Source organism: Botryllus schlosseri, chromosome 10, assembly GCF_051294905.1.
Source record: "Botryllus schlosseri isolate E-star chromosome 10, Bs_hap1, whole genome shotgun sequence".
NCBI lineage: Eukaryota > Metazoa > Chordata > Ascidiacea > Stolidobranchia > Styelidae > Botryllus > Botryllus schlosseri.
The window spans coordinates 25,362,981-25,382,611 of record NC_137245.1 but is presented as its reverse complement, the minus strand read 5'-3'; the positions used below and the strand labels follow the sequence as shown (position 1 = coordinate 25,382,611).

Below are 19,631 nucleotides of genomic sequence, written 5' to 3'. Positions count from 1 at the left end.
GGCCAAGGCCGTGATATTGCTGGTTCAAACGCGCCTGATATGTTATCAACCATCATATTGTTACCAGTTATTGCTAGATACAAGCTGTGGTATTCGCAGATCTTTCATCGCTAACTAGTCAGTCGCTTTTTATAGTAAGAGCGTTATGCTGTGTCCAGAGCCGTTGCTCCGATAGATGGTGTGTCCACTTTGTGCAGTGTGCAGTGTGCACTGTTCAGTGTGCAGTGGGCATTCTGGGCAAACTGGAATTTTGGTTATATGTGAACTCTGTGTATGGTTATAGATTAGTTTTACATTAAGGACCGCGGGAATCCCTACTGTATTCAATTGCTAGGTGCTTTGCGCTCGATTTTTCTTCGATTTATGTAGCCAGCTCCAAGTTAAAGCTTCTCGGACGAATGTGTGGCGTATCATGAAACACGTACGGAATATTATTCCAACTTATTGTGGTTGCACCTCCGCTAAGTGACCATTCCCACGAATGCTCGTTAACTGTTGAAATAACTATAAGTGGCCAAAACCTTAAGATCTAAGTTAATTTAGAGGCCTAGCAATATGCTTGCGAGTGAGCAGAAGTAGGGACATGGCGAGAAGAGCGTCAATGCAAGGTGTGCACTGTGCGTGCACGTATAGTTTGGATAGTCGCAATTCGCATGCGTGTTGACAATGCTAAAAGGTTAGATTAAGGTCAACGTTTAGAATTTGTGACGGCAATCACCAACCGCATATAGAAGTCATTTTTAGTTAGAAAATCCTGCTCAATATATGATACAAGTTATTTTACCATGCGAGAGCACACGGACGACATTTCGATCCGGAAACGGACAGTTTCTAGCGACTTGAAGGCATTTGCGCGGCGCGCTCTGGTTTCCGACGCCGGCCACCACACTACTTACCGAAAACGCACCGCTCAGCTATTCGGACTCGAAACAGGCTGCGAATCGTAACGGGATTAGTGGTTGCAGATGCATTCTTAGCGCGCTGGTTGTACTACAAAAGAATGCATCGCCACTTCCGAAGTGTAGATTTATGAAATTAATGGGCTGAGGTCTGAGATGGGTCAAATTTTGTGCCGGTACGCAGTAGCACAGTATCATTATGAAAAACAACAACCGTTACTGGAATACCATATATGGGCTATGCATTCCAAAGATGATGTTTCTGTCCATTAGCCCATTTGCCTTTGATGATTGACAGGATTTTAAAAGTTCTGTATACTGGAAATTGACGTATTATCTGAAATCTAGTTTTGACAGTTTCAGTTCGCTGCCGTCTGTTCTGTTCGATTTACAGCTACAGCCAGACATGGGGTGATTACTTTATGAATGTAATCGATTGCGATTACGATTACATATGAATCACGCGATTACGATTACGATTACGATTACAGCAAAATCCGCGAGTAGTCGATTACGATTACGATTACTTTGGAAAAGTAATCACGATTACTCACGATTACATTCATTTTGCTTCTCAGAAGTTATCTTTGGGAGACAACAATGCGATGAAAAGGCCTCATGAGAGAAGGTCTTTATTTTTAAATGAGATATAATGACGTCATTTCCTGTGTATGATATAATATACCATGGTATGATTCACACAGAAATAGGCATTTCGGTGCCAGCCATAATACCGCGCCGCAACACAACAAGACATGCTACATTGGCCGAAACATTGTGTATTTGTCCATTGTCCATAGCCGCGCTGGATGGTCGCGAATAATAGTCTTCTCAATCTCAGCCCCACAATACAAATGCCACCGGGGGCACACACCGAGGAAAATGATGAACCATGTGCATAAATGACAATTTTTGGTGCGTCTCACAAAAGTTTTTTGTTTAGTTTTCTTTTCGTCCGCTACGTTTGGGCGACTCCAATATCTGCTGACTATATAGCAGACAGGAGGTCACGAGTTAACAACATACAATAAAGTTATAGTCCTAAATTATGTGCCTAAATATTCGCGCCTGACACGACTTGACAGCAAATTCACAGCGGATCCATTGCATCAAATCGTGTTTTCCAGTTCTTGTGAAAAGCCCGGCCTTTAAGGGGGTTCTGGGGGACTTCGCCCGCCACAAGCTTTATTGATCTCCTTATGGGGAGCACAAGATCACCATTTGTGAGAATGGCGGTGGCGAAGTGCTGTTTCGGTACTGATTCTAGCTGAAATCCACGCTAACATGGTGTGTAAGCAGATGGCTAGTGGCGAACCGAAATTGCGAAAGAACAATTGTTGCCCGTTTAAGTAGGACCGTATGAGAATATGATAAGGTAAACATCAACTTCTGACTGCAATCCACTTAATACATATATTTCGATCTGCCGTTATACGAGTAACGGAAAATAACGGCTCGGTTATGATTTTTTTATCAGCAGCCTGGTTTTTAATGGTTCGATGTAGAAATTGTCATGTTTAATTTGACGGTACAAAATTTCAAATCGTTGTCCATTGTATACGCAAATAGGCCTACTGCTCGCCAATCAGCTACGGTCAGATTGCGTTTACCTAAGCATAACAAAACATCTATACTGTACATTGTACAATGTACAATTTGTACATATATGTTACTATTCGAAACTAGGCCGTGTGGTGATTATTATCCTGCTGCGAGGTAGTGGTGTGTGCAGTGTAATGATCGGTGCAGTGACATAATCCACAGCGGGTGTTCTTACAATCACAGTACTACAGTGGTTCCCAACCTTTTTCATCTCGTGCCTCCCTTGGCCGAAATTTTAGCCAAAATTCCCCCCTTAGGATAAATCTGCGCGATGATTAAAAATGGTCATTTTTACCGCGCAAACACCTGTTGACTAAGAGAATAAGACGGGCGGTACCGAGTGTTTGTTTCTAGCAGTGCTGTAATAACACTTTGTAGACCTCCAAAAACCATGGTCTTGGTCCCAATCACACTAATTCTGGAAGGCTTGACTCAACAGATCCCCACACTTCCATTTGTGTTTTCGGCTTACCATGCACCAATCGCTAATATAACTGCTGTGAAAAATCAGTGTCCATAAATTTACTGGTCTCGCGATTTTTTTTCTCAAGTTTGCGCATGCATTCGGCCAACAATAGTGGTACGTTGATATATAGCAGGGTTGACCAGAGTCGAGTTTGACTCGGGTCACCATTTTCTCAAAATACGGAAACGAAACGACTCGACTCGACTCGAGACAATCTGGGTATTGACTCGACTTGGACTCTAGTCATTGTGCATGACTCAAACCAAGTCATATGACTCAAGACTATAAAACGGCCAAGACCGACTGGTCATCGTAATTTCGAAGAACAGTAAAGTGACCACCCTGTTGGAAGTTCGTCTATTGATCCTGGTACTTAACAATGCGACAAGAAACTGCTCAAAGTGAAGAAAATTAGTATATCATAAATCCAAATCATTAAATATCACCAAACAGTGTTGACTTGAGTGTGACTTGGACTCGTACTCGAGTCATAATACCATGACTCGGACTCGACCGTCTGCTCGGTGACTTGAACTTGGACTTGACTCAATGGTGAATTGAAAATGACTCGACTTGACTCGAGTCAGAACTATGAAAGTGAGATTGACTTGTGACTCGGAGCCTCTTGACTGGGTTACAGCCCTGATATATAACATACACGTGATCAGATTCCCTGCTGGGGCTCATTGAAATTTAGGACACCCATTACGTTTCGGCATCAAGTTTATACCATGTCTTTTTTCGATCGGGTAGCTGTTCACTAAAAATAAAGCAAGGCTAGCGATCTCTCTGACTTGAATCGATGACGTTGGAATATTTAGTCACAGTCTGAAAATGTTGACTTGAAAATATAAGATAAATACTTTCACTAGGGGCCTTGTTGTGATGGATTCGGCACGCGTAGGATATATTTGATTGAGAGGCCGTCGCTGGCCTACAAAATTGTCTTGCGAACTGCAGCACATCTGAACTAATTGAAAAAGGGGTGGGGGGATTTGTATGTGAAAAAGAAATTTCAAATATCATTTGAACATACTTTCGGCAAACAAAAAACAGCCATAAGGAGTATACGTTCGGATATAGCTGGTTGACTAAGTGACTGTTCGAATATGGAAAAATTTGTGAAATCCGTTACAATTCCAAAGTCGAATTCCCCCCTAAAAATAGCAAAATTCCCCCCAAGGGGGGAATTCCTCCCTGGTTGGGAACCACTGCAGTACTACATTATTTACATCGAATATCTATTTACTACGTGCGGATAATTCGTTACGCAATCAAGAACCAAGCTAATACTTGTGACGCAATAATGAGTATAGAGGCGTTCGAAAACCCGACATTTCTGCTATCCAAATCCTGATTTAAATCACACTCTTCGTTGCACATGAATGTTCATAGTTCAGTTTATGTCATGGGCATTGCACAAATGAAAAGTAATCGTTCTTTAACAAAGAAATCGATTAGATATGTGAAGTAGTCGATTACGATTACGATTACTTCAGATTTTTTTCGAATGTAATCGATTGCGATTACGATTACTTGGAAATGCTGTAATCGTCGTAATCGATTACGATTACTAATCACGATTACCCCATGTCTGGCTACAGCTGACCCCATCTTTGAAAATACGATTGTCCGTTCTAGTGTGCCGCAGATGGGTGTTTCGTTGGTCACTTGACTTGTTGACGATTAGCAGTTTTCGGGTTCGGACCTTATTAACACGACCAAAATACACAGCCACTTTCTCAATAAAACTGAATACGTTACCTACACTGTAAACGGAAAGCTTGCATCTTACCGATGTCCACGATAGACTAAAATACAGATCAGGTAAACTACATTTTCCTGTACAATCGTCAGCTTCTCCACCAATTACAGTCACTGAAAACGAGTCTGATACACTTATTGATATGGAGATATATTAGAGGGGTACGGTGTTATGCCAACGAGACTTATGGTACTATAAGAACTTTCAAGGTTCCAATCTCATCATGAATTGCCTCTTCCGAAACTTGGAATCCAATGAACTGCCACGGAACAAGTATAGTTCTTTTTATCAGCGGCTTTGATCTTATCAACTTTGTCAACATAGTTTACTCGCGTTCTCGATACGGTAGTTTGTAAATGGTTATTTTAATTCGTCATAATGCGCTGCTAGGCAGGTAATCGGAACCGCCTGCTTTCATCACAGATCCCACGTTGATGACCCCGGTAATGTATCGCGTGCTATGGCAAATTAAACTACACAGTACATGATACGCGGCGTCGTGCCTATAACTGGTCAAAAGTCGGGCGTCTGTCAATGCGACATTTTCCAAACTCATTGGTCTAACGTGGGTTTGACTTGCGGAGTGTGAGTGCTGAGTTTTTGCGTTTCAAGCTGCCCCTAATGGGTGTATATATTTTATGTTTATGATATTGTACAGTCGTTTTGTACTTTGATTAGTCAGCAAACTGGAAATGAGAACCTCCTGACTTGATAAAGGTGTTAGCTTTGATAGTCAGGTATCAATTTAACTATATGCTAATGCGACAAGACGCATTGAGTTAAGAACTCTTGCTTGTATTACTAGTCCGAGACTTAAGTATAACTAATACTTAACGTTACATGGTATAGGTCTGTTTTGAAATGGGAATTCTATAAACAAACAGTTTTGATTTGTTTCTTCGCATGTACCTGAAAACTTGTGTTCGGTGCAAACTAGGGATGGTGTGAACGCGAGGTTCACGTTCGCGTTCTGTGTGTGAACCTCGGGAATTTAGCGGTTCGCGTTCACAACAGAACCTTGGTAGGTTCTACACTGTGAACCTCTTTCATATATTACAATTTTCACTTCATAATGACATCCTTGGTTCGAATTTATTGCATTTCAACTGCGGGCCACTCTATGAATGACGCCGGCAGCATAAAAAACCAACTCAAAACGAGCATGCACTTTGACAATCTCAAAGATTTTACTTGCTTTGCTACAAAAGTTTGCTCGAAATATCCAACTTTCCATTTGTGAAAATTTAGTGACTCTCTGCTGTGAGCTTGACCCGCAATCACACAACATCACGAGCGACATACATAACATGTGGAGAGCGGCTGATGCTTATTCAACCAATCAATGAGATTGATATCGTTTTTTGATGTAACAAATCTAGCTAGCGTACGGGGTCAATCTTCACTTCATATGTTTACTGTATCATTAAAACCAAACCCGTGTGATTAAGGTGTTGGCTACAGCTGTATAACTTTTGGGGTATAGCCTAATATCGGTAGCAAGTGTGAAAACCTGTTTTACACTCTGCCCAATATCAATGTAGCAATACTCATACACCGAATACATTGCATGCCCGGTCTGGTCAAGACCGTTTAGGCGTAAGCTTATATTCCCTGGCAACTCCTCGTCGAAATTATTGGCAAAGCGACGGATGATATTGATTTTATGGGAGTATTATATCATTTGATTGCCTCATTTGATACATTTAGCGACGTTTAAAACGCCAAAATGTACTTCAGCATTGTGGCATTATGTGGCCCGAGTCGTCGCTAGGTATCGTGTACATTAATACAGGCTATCACTTGATTGAAAGATAGTGTTGGAATTAGCAATATGACGTCACGTGACGTCACGAGGTTCACGTTCGCGTTCACACAGAACCTTTCAAAAAGGTTCGCGTTCACACGAACCTGAACCTTTCAGAGGTTCACTCCATCCCTAGTGCAAACTGTGTCCGTTACTGCCCTCTTAAATAGCGACTATCATCGCGTTGGAATCCAGAAAATCTCGTTTCATTATGTATTTGAACAGGTGCGAGAAATTTGTAATGTTTTAGACGCCGTACAAAGTGTAATGTGCAAGTGATTTTCGGCTCAATGCGCAGCTGCGTCACTGCTGTGAACTAGTCGATTCGTTAGTATTTTAAGTTCGGTACATACTTCTATATAGGGATGAAACGTGAGGTACCATCGCATCTCCATGCCGGTAAACGCACACAGTCGATCCACCTAGCTCGATATTATCGTGGGTAGATTTCTTCAAAGCAGGATTTATAAATCGTCATTGCGAAACCGTCCTCTGTAACTTTGTACCTCGAAATATTGGTAATGCATAAGTTATCACATAATAACTTTCGGCTATATATGGTGGTCTAATATCTTTGCTTTGTAGACTAGACTCGAAACAGTGGCGAACCGCGATGTCTGTGTAGCCATTCGTCGCCATGACAACGGAGGAAATTACGTCGATTGTATGTACCAAAATACACCGTGATTAGTCAACACACCTCTGCTAGCAAGTTTTTAATCTTGTCAGGAGACCTAAAAGTGCGTAACAAATACAGAATTAGCGAAATCTCATCTTGTACTTGATAAAGTAAACTTTTTATTAGTAAGATTTTTTACTGTTGCGAAACAATGCGTTTATTTCCTCAAACACCGTACATGTTTATCAATCACGGATAGAGGTAGCGGCGTTGCTTCACTCGATATTCTTAGTGACGCAGACATCGTGGTATCGTTTGAGAGAGGACGACTTCTATTTGATATCCGCGATAAATTGTCTGGGTTTATATTTTGTGATAGTATTATGTTGATATACAATGTTGATCTAATTCTATACTGTGGTTGCTGACGATTACCCCTGGCGAGTGTCAACCGAAAATATTCGGGTTCGTTTCAATATGAATAATGAATATACTACTCAATTGTCTGGGATATGTTTTTCCCATATTATGGTTTCTTTGACTCGTGAATCATCATGTTTCGATAATCCTTATCAGAACTGATAAGCAATAGAAAAAGAACGGAATGATGATATTTTGGTCGCGTTACACCACGATACACATATCGAAATATCACACCCTCGTTTAAAATACAGCATTGGTGCATATATCGGGATATGGCATTCCGTAGCTGTTTTTTATTCACGGGTTCAGACAAAGTCGAGATTTGCGAGTGCGTTCCGGCATCGAATTGTTTCGAAAGACAAGTGGTGGTCTGTTGACAATGCTTCGAAGTGATCGGGCGCAACGTATACCAGTCTAAAACAACCGCTTTGTATTCTTGAGTGTTTCGTTTTACTAAAATTGTATACTTTGTGTCTGAGGTATATATATGTTGCTTTGCTAGATATAGTGCGAACGTTTCTTCAGATATTCGAGTCGTGTTGGGCAAGCTTGAGAACAGATTAGATCCAAATCAGATTAGAATTGGAATTATAGCTATGCATTTTTTCCAAATTAGACTAGAATTAAAATAAGAACTAGGCAGTTCTTTTTTTCCAAATTAGATTACACTTGGGGAAAAACGGTGTAGCTAGTATTCTAATTCTAATCTAATTTCGAAAATCTGAAATCCGAAAATTTTCTAGTTGTCCAAGTCTTTATTCTAATTTGGAAAAAATCGGTTGGGCTATAATTCTAAAATTAGATTAGAATTAAAATTACTGAATTCGCGAGAATCTGTACATTGAATGAAGATCAGTTCGTATCAAATCAGAGTTCATCATTATAAGCATGAGAATAGCAGATGTCTGTACATCGCGATTGGTTGATTTCGCACTATACAGCTCTCATGTAGGATTTCCAGGAGAACGAGAAATTAGACTAGAATTAAAATTATATCATCGAAACATTTCACAAATCAAGACTAGATTTAGAATTAGAGCAAAGACGCATTTCACAAATTAATCTAGAATTAGATTACCGGCATTTCGTTATAATTAGTCGAATTAGAGAACTATTGAATTATTTAGTGATAGTTGATTGAGACGGTTGAATGCGGTTTTCCACAACAAGCACATCTGGTCCAAGATTTTCCTTCTATAATATGTAGGCCTACGTAACTTTGGCCTAACACTGATGGATCAAGTGGCAACAGCATCCGCTTCGCTTTTGGTATTGTTGATTAGCAACAGAAAGTTAAGCTTTCTCAAGAGACACTCGAGCATTGGCGAGGTCAGACACCAGGCATTACCGTGGATTACCCGGGATGTACTTCATGGGAAAACGGCTATCCGCAAGGAATTAATCGCCGTTGATTTGTGACCGAGCCGCGAGGACACGAACTGTAGTACCGGATTAGAGGAACATCTGCGGGGTAATTTGAGCTTTGTGTCTCGCGGAACTGATAACGACAAGGTCGCTGTTATTTTAGGAATCGAATGAAGGAGAGCTAACGTTGAATAGTATATTCGTATTGAAATAAATCGAATATTTCCGACTGACATTCGTCAGCGGTAATCGTCAGCAACTAGTAGAGAATTGGAAAGAACATTGGATATCAACAATACCAATTAATCAACCATTCAATTGCATATTGAAATTCTGTTCCTCCAGAGCGGATAGATATGTGTGGGTTTTCGACCCAGCGTCACTGAAAAGATAGAATGACTGGTCACGGATTAGTTCAAAAATAACTTGCGTTTTCGAACTGGGTACTCCAAGAAATTGTTAGATTGCCAATAAAAAACGATGCACACCAAATCGGGCTCAATTCCGACCTGTAGAACTGTAGCTATGGATATTTTGGATGTGAAATAAATAGTATTTACGGTGGGAAATTCTGTCATTTAGCTACGGTACACCGACAAAATTGTTTTCCAATATTTTGTGAACGAGAAGTAATGCTTATTTTCATGTCTTGATCTTCGTAATTGCTTGGAATCAAGTGAGGTTGCCATATATTTGAAACAAATTTGACGCCGCTTCCGTTGCAAGAAGGAAATTCCATTACCGGTACAAGGAAAATTCGCAGCGAGATTGTCATTGGCAATTTCACCAGGAATCGCGGGCAATGGTCGCGGCTTGCTGCTTATGAGACAGTTATAGCGACATCGTTTGAACGGAACGGGAATACGCGAGACTTCGATTGATTTGAAAGTGTGATACCTGAATTTTCGATTTGACGTCAGCACGGGGTACAGCTTGTGTGAGAAGCTCGTTCAATGACCTTTAGCTCTTGCTGGTGAAATGTGATGAGTAGGGCAATTTTTTTTTGACATGTCAAAAAAAGTCAAAATTAGGTCAAAATTGTAGCATTAGGTCAAAATTTGTCAAAATTGTTTACAAAGTCAAACATTTTTTGACCTCTGCATTTCGTTTGTATCGTAGATTTTGCGCTGTCGGTGAACTTATCATTTGATATTTTACAGCTTGTAGCCTACTTTATAGGTCTACCGTTGTAAACGGACCATCGTCTGCTCATTGTGAATCATAAATGGTCAAATGAAACAAATAGTGACATGGTTTTATGGTCAGCGTACCGCAATATCCTAGCTGAAGCAAGACTGCTTGGACATTGCATGGTTCTTATATCAAGAAGCGCAAGCTGAAAAATTGTGATATAGACAACATTGTCAGAATGAAGCAACACGGTTTGTCACCAGCAGTGTGCACACAACTTCAGTGTTGTCAGCCAACAAATGCTGCTGTTGAACGTTCTTTCTCCGTTCTTGGCAAGCTACGTAGTAAGGACAGACACTTTCTACCCGAGAATGTAGGAAAGGATCTTTCGTTGTACTACAACAAATTTTAATTATTTCCACCAGAATACGTAATGTAACTACTGGAATTCTTCATAGGGCCAGATTTCGTTAAAATACTAGTTTTTCATGTAAAAATCTGTCAGTTTTTGAGCCAAAAACGTTTTTTCAGGCCAATCTACTTTGCAAGGACAGACAGTTCCAACCAGAAATGAAGATAAGTAGTACAATTTTAACATTATATGCGAAAACACCTAATTTGCATACGTGAGGTCAAAATTTGGTCAAATTTCAGTTTTTTTAGGTCAAAAAAGGTCAAAATTTAGATTTTTTAGGTCAAAATCTTCCGTTGTTTAGGTAAAAAAAAATTGCCCTAGTGATGAGTAGCGAGGGTTGTTGTTTGTTTGAGGTATTCATGGTGTTTTTCGATTTCAATGGTCATTTACACCAGGATGACATTCTTGATTATGATTCCGTAACTTCCGAATTGTAGCACTGATAGGCTTTTAAGACACCGCTTACGCGGATCAAATGACGAGGAGCCTAGAAAAGCCTGAAACACTCGTGTAGGATTTCTGTCGACCTCGGTCGGACGTGAACCAGCAACCCATTGGTGCGGCAGCTGTGAATCATACCACTACTCGAGGTTGGATAACTTTTGTTGCAGGCTATTCTGTATTTGTTAATCCCTTTCCGTCGTAATAATGTAGTATATTGAGTTGTCGTTGACTTCATGTTGGTCAGGGTTGGCTTGTATGTTGTAACAGAACATTAGATGACCGGTCAGCAATGTGATTGTAAGAATCGAGCGTTCGGCCGCACGTTGTCACGTAATCCCGTTATTTTGGGCTGCTTATGTGGCAAAACACCGCGGCCGAGGCAAAGAACAGATCCGATTGTAACAGCTGTTACTAGCCTATTCATTGTCGCCGTGAAAACCGACATGTTTGTGAAAGACTGCGCTTCATTGTCATAGTCGTGTACAATTATGGTGACGGGATTGAAGGCAGATTTGAAGTACTAGAAAGTTTTCAACTTTTCCAAATTAAATTAGAATTAGAATTAGAGCTAAACATTATAATTAGAGCTGAACATTGTTTCCAAATAACACTAGAATTATGCTTATGGATACAGTCGGGGCTAAATTAGATAAAAATAAATATTAATGAATTAACGAAAATTTTGAAATTGAGTCAAATTCAGTTCATATCAAATTTGAGTTCATTCTTATAAAGACGAGGGTGGCAAATGTTTGTACACAGATCTTGACCCGTTTCGCACCATACAATTCTCCTGTAGAATTTTCAGGAAATATTCTTCACAAACCCCACTCTTTTTAGGGAAGTATTGTGTGAAATATTGAATCCAGTGGCTGCTTTACAAGACACGTCGACTGTATTAGAAACTGGCAACTTGATGAAATTATTAGGTTATGCCTAAACGCTGAACACCAAATTTGGTTCAATTCCAACCTATAGAAGCATTGCTATATAAGAAATAAGTTTATATTTATTTCATAAATTGTTAGGCTGTCTGGAAAAAACGATGCACAACAGATTTGGCTCAATTCCAACCAGTAGAAGCGAAGTTAATCATGTCTAAAATTTTGATTTGAAACCATAGTAGCCTATCTACGGTGGGTGGATCCATAATAAATAATGTAAGAATTTGCCGCCGTAAATACTATTTAATTTAAATCCAAAATTTTGTACTCTAAATAACTTCGCTTTTACAGGTTGGAATTCACCGAAATATTTCGTGCGTCGTTTTTTTAAAAAACATAACAATTTCATGTGGTAGTCAGTGGAATTGAGAAATTTTATAATATTTTTTTAATAAATAAATCCAAACTTATTTGTTATATAGCAATGCTTCTATTGGTTGGAATTCAGCCAAAATTCATGTGCATCGTAACCTAACAATTTTGTCAAGTAGCCAGTACAATTAAAAAAAGTTATTTTTGAACATCCCTATTGACCACCTCTGAATACATAGCGATCCTTTTTAACTGCCTTTGTTGGGGTTGCGTTTACAAAATGATAGGGTGATTTTAATAACGTTAATACTATACTTGGCTGTATGTTAGTAAGGCGTTCGTAGGTTTACGGCGAGTGAAAACTGCAAGCTATGTCGCAATCTATTGCGTATGTTCCCGCCGGAAGCTACATTATAGGATTATTTAAGTTGTCTAGTCTACTGAAAGTGTATAAGGACTAATCTTAGTGCAAGCAAGGTAGAATACTGCTCGGGAAACTCGCGTTGTTTGCAGTGGAGGCACTTAAGCCGTAGCAAAAACTTATTTTGAAAACGTCGCGACATTGTAATTAACAAATACCGAGTTATGAATGCGCTTGTCTACTATGCGAGGCATTTGAAATATTCCCGAGAAACTAACAGAAAGTCTAACTCTAAATTGAACTCTCCTTGTACGGAAGTCATCTACGAGATCTGCGCTCGCGTGTCATAAACGTCGTATGTAAGGAGAAATGTGGATTCCCTGGGAAGATAATAATCAGGATAAAATACTGATCTTGCCTTATTTAGGGAATGAACCGTAGGCCTAGTCTGTTTGTGCTTTCACAGTCGCGGGAGCGCAGTACACTGTAAATGAAATGGTGCGTTTCACAGATTTCCACCATAGCGTAGCCGTAGACTAAAAACAACTGGCAACTGACATATCCAGATGGAAAACCTTGCTTTCATACCCATTCGATTGGGCGAAAACGAGTCCAATACGCCGACTAGGTTATTGTCTAATTAGAGTAATTTGAGTGAAACACTTGTAATCTAATTCTAATCCAATTTGTAAAATGTTTGTTTGCTCTAATACTAATTGCAATGTAATTTTTGAAATGTTTTTATGCTCTAATTTTAATTATAATTTCGTATTTTTTTGTAAATGCTTCAGGAGAACTGTACAGTGCAAAAGGAACCAGGCTTGCTGTTGTACACACGTTTGCTATTCTCATGCTCATAGAATCATATCCAAGTTGCCGCGAATTCAGTAATTCTGATTTTATTCTATTTAAAAAAGTGTATAGATATAATTCTAATTTAAATCTAAGTTGGAAAAAAAATGTGTAGCTATAATTTTAATATTAATCTAATTTGAAAAAATAAAACTAGCTATATAGCTATAATTCCAATTCTAGTCTATTCGAAAAAAAAACTGTGTGTCTACAATTCTAATTCCAGTCTAATTTGACAATAAAAACTGAGTAGCTATAATTCTAATTCTAATCTAATTTGGAAAAAAACGAATATTTTCTAGATGTCCGAGTGTGGCCGGAATAGCGACTAATGGTCAAGATGTTGTCGTACAACGGTGTCAGAAGGTCAGGCATTTAGTTTTGTCATCATGCACTGATCAAACATACCTGGCAATATTTAGCTTGCGGGGTTAGCAGCAGTCTTTGAAGCACGTGTTGTCGCAACAAGTAGCCTTCAACGGTAGGATATTATTGCATTTAAGCTCATCCTCCATTTGGCGCTTCGAATTCCATCGTGATTACGTATTCGCGCTTCAGCTCTCGAAATTGGTAGATTGGTTACTTGATTTATTTTGATACGATTGTTGTAACAACATTAAGATGTCATTAGATACACGTATATAATCCGTATTTTATGTATTAGCTTGGTTGGATTGAAGATATAAATTGAAGAACTGATCGTGATCGCTCAAAGTAGGTCAAGTTTTTGTTGCACTAGAATCACGAGAAAGTTGTACTTAATTTCAACAAAAGTTGCGGTGAAAGTTGCATTTATAATTTTGCTTAATAGGGTAGGGTATACTCGAAAGGTTCCGTTGTATAACCTCACAGTTCAAGATTTGCATCCGTGAAATGCGTCGGTGAAATGAGAAACTACCTCAAATTGAAGCTTAAGACAATTATTGATCATACGACTATTTACTTATAGAGTTCTGACATGGTCGTGCTGGGATGGAGTAGTCGAACTGCTAGCTTGCAAGCCATTGCGCCATAGATAACATTGAGAGGCAGCCAGTACTTAATTTCAACAAAAGTTGCGGTGAAAGTTGCATTTATAATTTTGCTTAATAGGGTAGGGTATACTCGAAAGGTTCCGTTGTATAACCTCACAGTTCAAGATTTGCATCCGTGAAATGCGTCGGTGAAATGAGAAACTACCTCAAATTGAAGCTTAAGACAATTATTGATCATACGACTATTTACTTATAGAGTTCTGACATGGTCGTGCTGGGATGGAGTAGTCGAACTGCTAGCTTGCAAGCCATTGCGCCATAGATAACATTGAGAGGCAGCCAATCCACCATATAACTCTTTGTTATATAAATCAAAGAGAATAGAATTATACTAGAAATTGTTTGTAACATTTTTCTTAGATCACTCCTTCGCATTTTGCGCAATATTTGATATAAGTTTAAGTAAAAATTTGCATGAAAAATATAAAAAAGTTGCACAAAGTTGCAATATAGAATTACTGCAAACAGCTTAAGTCATCATACGACATAAAATTCTGATTCTGAGTAACTAGAAAGCTGCCGAAAGCCGTAAAAAGTAGCAAAAACATTGCCCCACTCATAAGTTCAAGAATGGTAAATGTCTGTACAGCAAACTTGGCTCGTTTCTCCACTATACAGTTCTCGTGTAGCATTTTGATGAATACCAGAAATTAGATTAAAATTAAAATGAGAGCGTAGAAGCATTTAAAAAAAATTGGTTAGAATTGGATTACCAGCATTTTCAATTTTCAATTAACTAGTTGTCCAAGTCTGCTCTCGTGGAGTTGGCAGGGAATGTTATAATTAATTGATCAATAATAATGTATCATCTGAAACTAGTTCATTGAGCGCGCTTTGTACCCTCAAGAAGCTCTTCAAATAAGTGTATGTTGTGAAGTTAGAGATTTTCTGTGTTGTATCTCTCTTCGCTACCTTATATGGTTACTAAGTAAAATTGTCTTTTTACTGCAATTATTTGTGTATAGGTGTATATGTACACAAACGAGGCGCCCGGTATCTCACGTTGGAAGACAAAATAAACCGGAGGCACGGTGCGTGGCGCTTTTAGCAGCGGTATATCAATTCAAGCCGCCGCTTAAATCTAGCTTATCAACCGCTGAAGAGAAATAAATAAGTCACGCTCAATTGCGACAATACAAAGATCCCTTTGCGCCTTTATGATGAGACCCAAGAGGCATGAATTGAACATTATGGCGGTACTCGAGTCTGACTGTACCCGCCGCGTGATCGTGTAAAAGTACAGTGTAATATAGTATAAAAGTTCAAGTGTTTATGATAGCATTAATACGTAACGAATATCATTCGAGAATAGTTCGGTTATCAGGCAGGGCTGTAATGACTTGAGTCATGACTTGACTCGAGTCATTTGTTTATTAACTCGACTTGTACTCGAGTCATTGCTCATGACCCGACCAATTCATATGAGTCGACACGTTCTATATGACTTAATAAGTCTCGTATATCTGGACCGTTAGTAATGATTTTATGTGTTTGAATGAACATGAACATGTTTGGAGTGAAAAAAATGAATATATTATGAATCCGCGGCCTTCGATATCACCCAAGATTTTCCCATTAGTTAGTTGGACTAGATATTGAGCAGTAAACACTACGAGTTGGACTCGGACTCCAGCCTTAACACTGCCTTAACACTGACTCGGACTCGACCCATTGCTCCCCGTCTTTTACTTGACTCGGTGGTGAATTGAAAATGACCCGACCTGACTCGAGTCATAACAATAAAAGTCAAATTGACTTGCGACTCGGAACCTTGTTACTTGGTTATCAGGTTATCAGGTGCTCAGGTGCTCGAGTTTGTCAGGTTCAAACCATAACTAACGAATACATCTGTGTCACTTGAAGCCAAGAAGTGTATTTATCAAGTTTAGTCCCGTGATAAAGGATTGACATCTCGTAAAGAAGATGCTTCCTGTTTTTGAATAACGCGAATATTTACCCCTATACGTATAGTCGACTAGGTATTTATCAGCGGAAGTCAACCGTTACGACAATGACAGATTCCACCGCGATACCCTGTAAGTCGATTAGCGTTTTTATGCTAGTTAAGCCGCTGAAAATGTAGCGGGACCGCGTATATAAATCATGCTCCGCGAATGACTCAAAAAACAGATCTAGTGTACTAGCAATGATGAAATAAGTAAGCCCGCGACGATGCATGAATCGAGGTAGAAGTAGGATTCCTGACCATGGGAAGTGGCACTTGAAACCGGAAATCCGATCGGTGACGTAACAGGCGCGGTTTGAATTTCAATGGAAATGAAACCCTGTGGAAATATTAATTTCAATTCACCCACAGAGCGATGGTGGGTGTTGTTTACGCTAAACATCCGTCCACTTGTCTGATTACTCTGGCACATCACTCTTGCTTGCGCAAAATACGCATGGGATCTTACGGAACACTCAAATCTATGTCACGTAGCTTTACAATCTATATATATGTAGTTACAATCGTGAACTACATATTACTGCATGATCTGGATATTTTTCATTGTATTCAAAACAGTTTCACGATCATCTTTAAATACATCTTAACTTTTGACTTTTAGCATCTCCTTTATCGTATCTGCGTTCTCGTGATTAGATAATCATAATCTGACAATAGTGTAATTTCAGTGGTGTAGCTATTGCTATTATAAATACTCGGAGATCGTAAATTCTGAACGGTATTATAAGCCAGTGTCATTGTCTGATTTGAGTGTAATAGAATTTAATTTTTTCTATGTTCTCGATGTTCAATTTTTCATGTATGTGTTTGTGTATATAGTGGTCTATCAGTTATCTGTAATAATATCAGTCATATGTCCAATTAGGAATGGTCTAATGATGGTTTAATTTCTTCTTCCCTGCATAATGACGTGATGTATGGGCTGTACTCGACTGTTCGTCTCGGAAGGCTAATTCTCGACTCTGAATCGTATTAGTCAGGGGGTCGGAATTCGAGCGGCCCCCATCAATGACACGGGTTGAACTGAGTCACATAGTAAAACGTGATGTCTGGGCAGCTGGCCTTGTCGGCAGTGAATAGAATGATAAAACACTACTTCTCCAGCGCGCAAAACAGTCTTAATTTATCATCATACTAGAATTAACAACAATGCCTTGCAAACAGATACCCGGCCTTAACAAATGTCCGTACTCTACCTGTCTGACCGTAGGTCTCTTAACGGTTAGTTTTGTCCAACGTGAAAACTCTTCAGTTAATGTGCTGCAAGTTGGCTATTATTCGCTAAAAGAAGACAAGGTGTCAGATATGTGAGCGTTTACATAGTTTCAGTTCTTATACTTGACCTGCTCCAGTCAAAATGTACTCTATAGGTGCAACGTTGCTGATATTGAAGAGTGAGTAGTTCTAGTTCTAGTTGCAGACTGAAAGGTCAGTAGTTCTAGGTCTAGTTCTAGTTGTAGAAGCGAGTTTTTAAATGTGATTAGTTCTAGGTCTAGTTCTAGATCTAGCATTTTGAAAATCCGGTAGTTTGCGCAAGTCTACGGGCCTAGCATCACTCTTGATATTCGACAGGCCATATATATATTCATTGTTCATTGATCAGCATTTTTTCGCCACGTATTCGAATTAAGGGTAATGCTAAAAATACCATAACGTACGCGGGTTTGTAATTCCACCTGCTTTGAAGATGCGTACGGAATTATCATCAAACGCCGAATTATATTAAATCATTACGGGCGAATGTTATCGACAAGCGATGCACATAGTCGATGATACCTATTACGTAATTTACAAGACATTTAATCTTGAATTATGTTTTGCTTGTAATCTAACGCAGACTGTGGTCATATGCGCCCGCCTATCGGAATAAAAACCCATAGATCACATACCATTGCCATTGTTTTACCTTACTGCGGACAAGCCTTTGAAATATCTCACTAAACAAAACACGTGGAAGCGATCCACACGCGCTTCCCTTCCTTCATTGTAACAGCATTCAGGAATCTATGTAATCTATGTTTTACAGGTTATAGAGGTGTCTTTGTATGTTGTAGACCTATATAGACAAACTATGCCTGTCCAGGAATTTCTATGAAAAAGATTACGACGCCGTTGATCTACGATTACTGGGATTACATCCACAGCGTTGAGGAACAATATTGGAAACCAAGAATCGTATAGGTAAGGGTCTACTCGGTGGTTTTCTGTATCAACAACGGGCAGTGCTTTTTGCATCGCCATAGCAGAGTGATTTGGTTCGCCAACTTCAAAGGCCTTAATCCAATGCTATTTATGCTCCAATGGAATTTCAATACTCTGTAAAATACGTGACTCAGAAACTGTACATACAGTGAGATAAAGGTGTTTAAATTGTGGCCGAGCTATATCGCGTTGGGACCGTACAGCAGTTGAGCTTATCTCTGATTAGAAGCAGGCTTCCGGTGGACCTACGTGCTGTACAGATGTAAGCCGGCAGATGTCGTGTGTGACGGTATGTTTCCTGGTGGTTTTATGAGGAATAAGTTTTAGCGTGGTTATGGTAAATTATAATCAGGAACTTTAGTTCAGCAGTTCAGTTAACATTCGTACCGAGCGAGTGTTGTGTTGAGTGAGATATTGTTACTACCTAGATCTGAAGCATCCTTGGGGAGCCTATACTCTATACTGGCAAAATTGTTTAGCTCCTATTTATCATGATCTATCGGAACTTAATAGCTGCTTATCCGATACGCCAAACTCCATTTTTTCTTCATTGTTTCTGAAAATGCTACGGAAAAACTGTATCGCGCAAAGTGAGCCAAGCTTGGTGTGCAGACATATGCTGTTCTCATGTTTATGAGTAGGAACTCTGATATGATATGAAATGGACTTGATTTTGTTGTATTTCTTTCTAATTCGGACTTTTTGCGAATTGAATAGTTCTAATTCTGATCTAATTTGGAAAAGATACAAATTTTTCATTTCTCCAGTTCGGATTGCATCTACCTGGAGGTGGAGCATTCTCGAGAGCCAACTGGCATACTGCTCAAGTGCTCATTGTTCGGTGCTCATTTATCATGATTTATCGAAACTTCATACCTGCTTATCCGATTCGGCAAACATTATTTCATTTGCTATGAATTACCCATAGCTCGCCAAGGCTTCCTAAGGCTCCGTATCTGTGATTTTGCAAAGGAAACGCGTGAAATTCACGAATCATTGCTCATAGCGATTGAGTTAGAGATTCAAA

General features: G+C 39.3%; 1 protein-coding gene across 7 annotated transcripts in view; it reads left to right on the top strand.

Annotated features, from left to right (window-relative positions):
- LOC145447973 (uncharacterized) overlaps window positions 1–19,631 on the top strand; it is a 389,824-nt gene that overhangs the window by 328,733 nt on the left and 41,460 nt on the right. For 3 of the 7 annotated variants that reach the window (XM_080326273.1, XM_080326271.1, XM_080326276.1), the window contains exon 1: window positions 18,652–18,893. In XM_080326273.1, the coding sequence (XP_080182399.1) occupies window positions 18,879–18,893 (15 nt within the window). In that variant the 5' untranslated portion in view covers window positions 18,652–18,878. Of the gene's footprint in view, window positions 1–18,428; window positions 18,584–18,650; window positions 18,894–19,631 lie in introns of those variants that run through there. The other 4 variants (XM_080326274.1, XM_080326272.1, XM_080326270.1 and 1 more) reach the window with 2 other exon arrangements.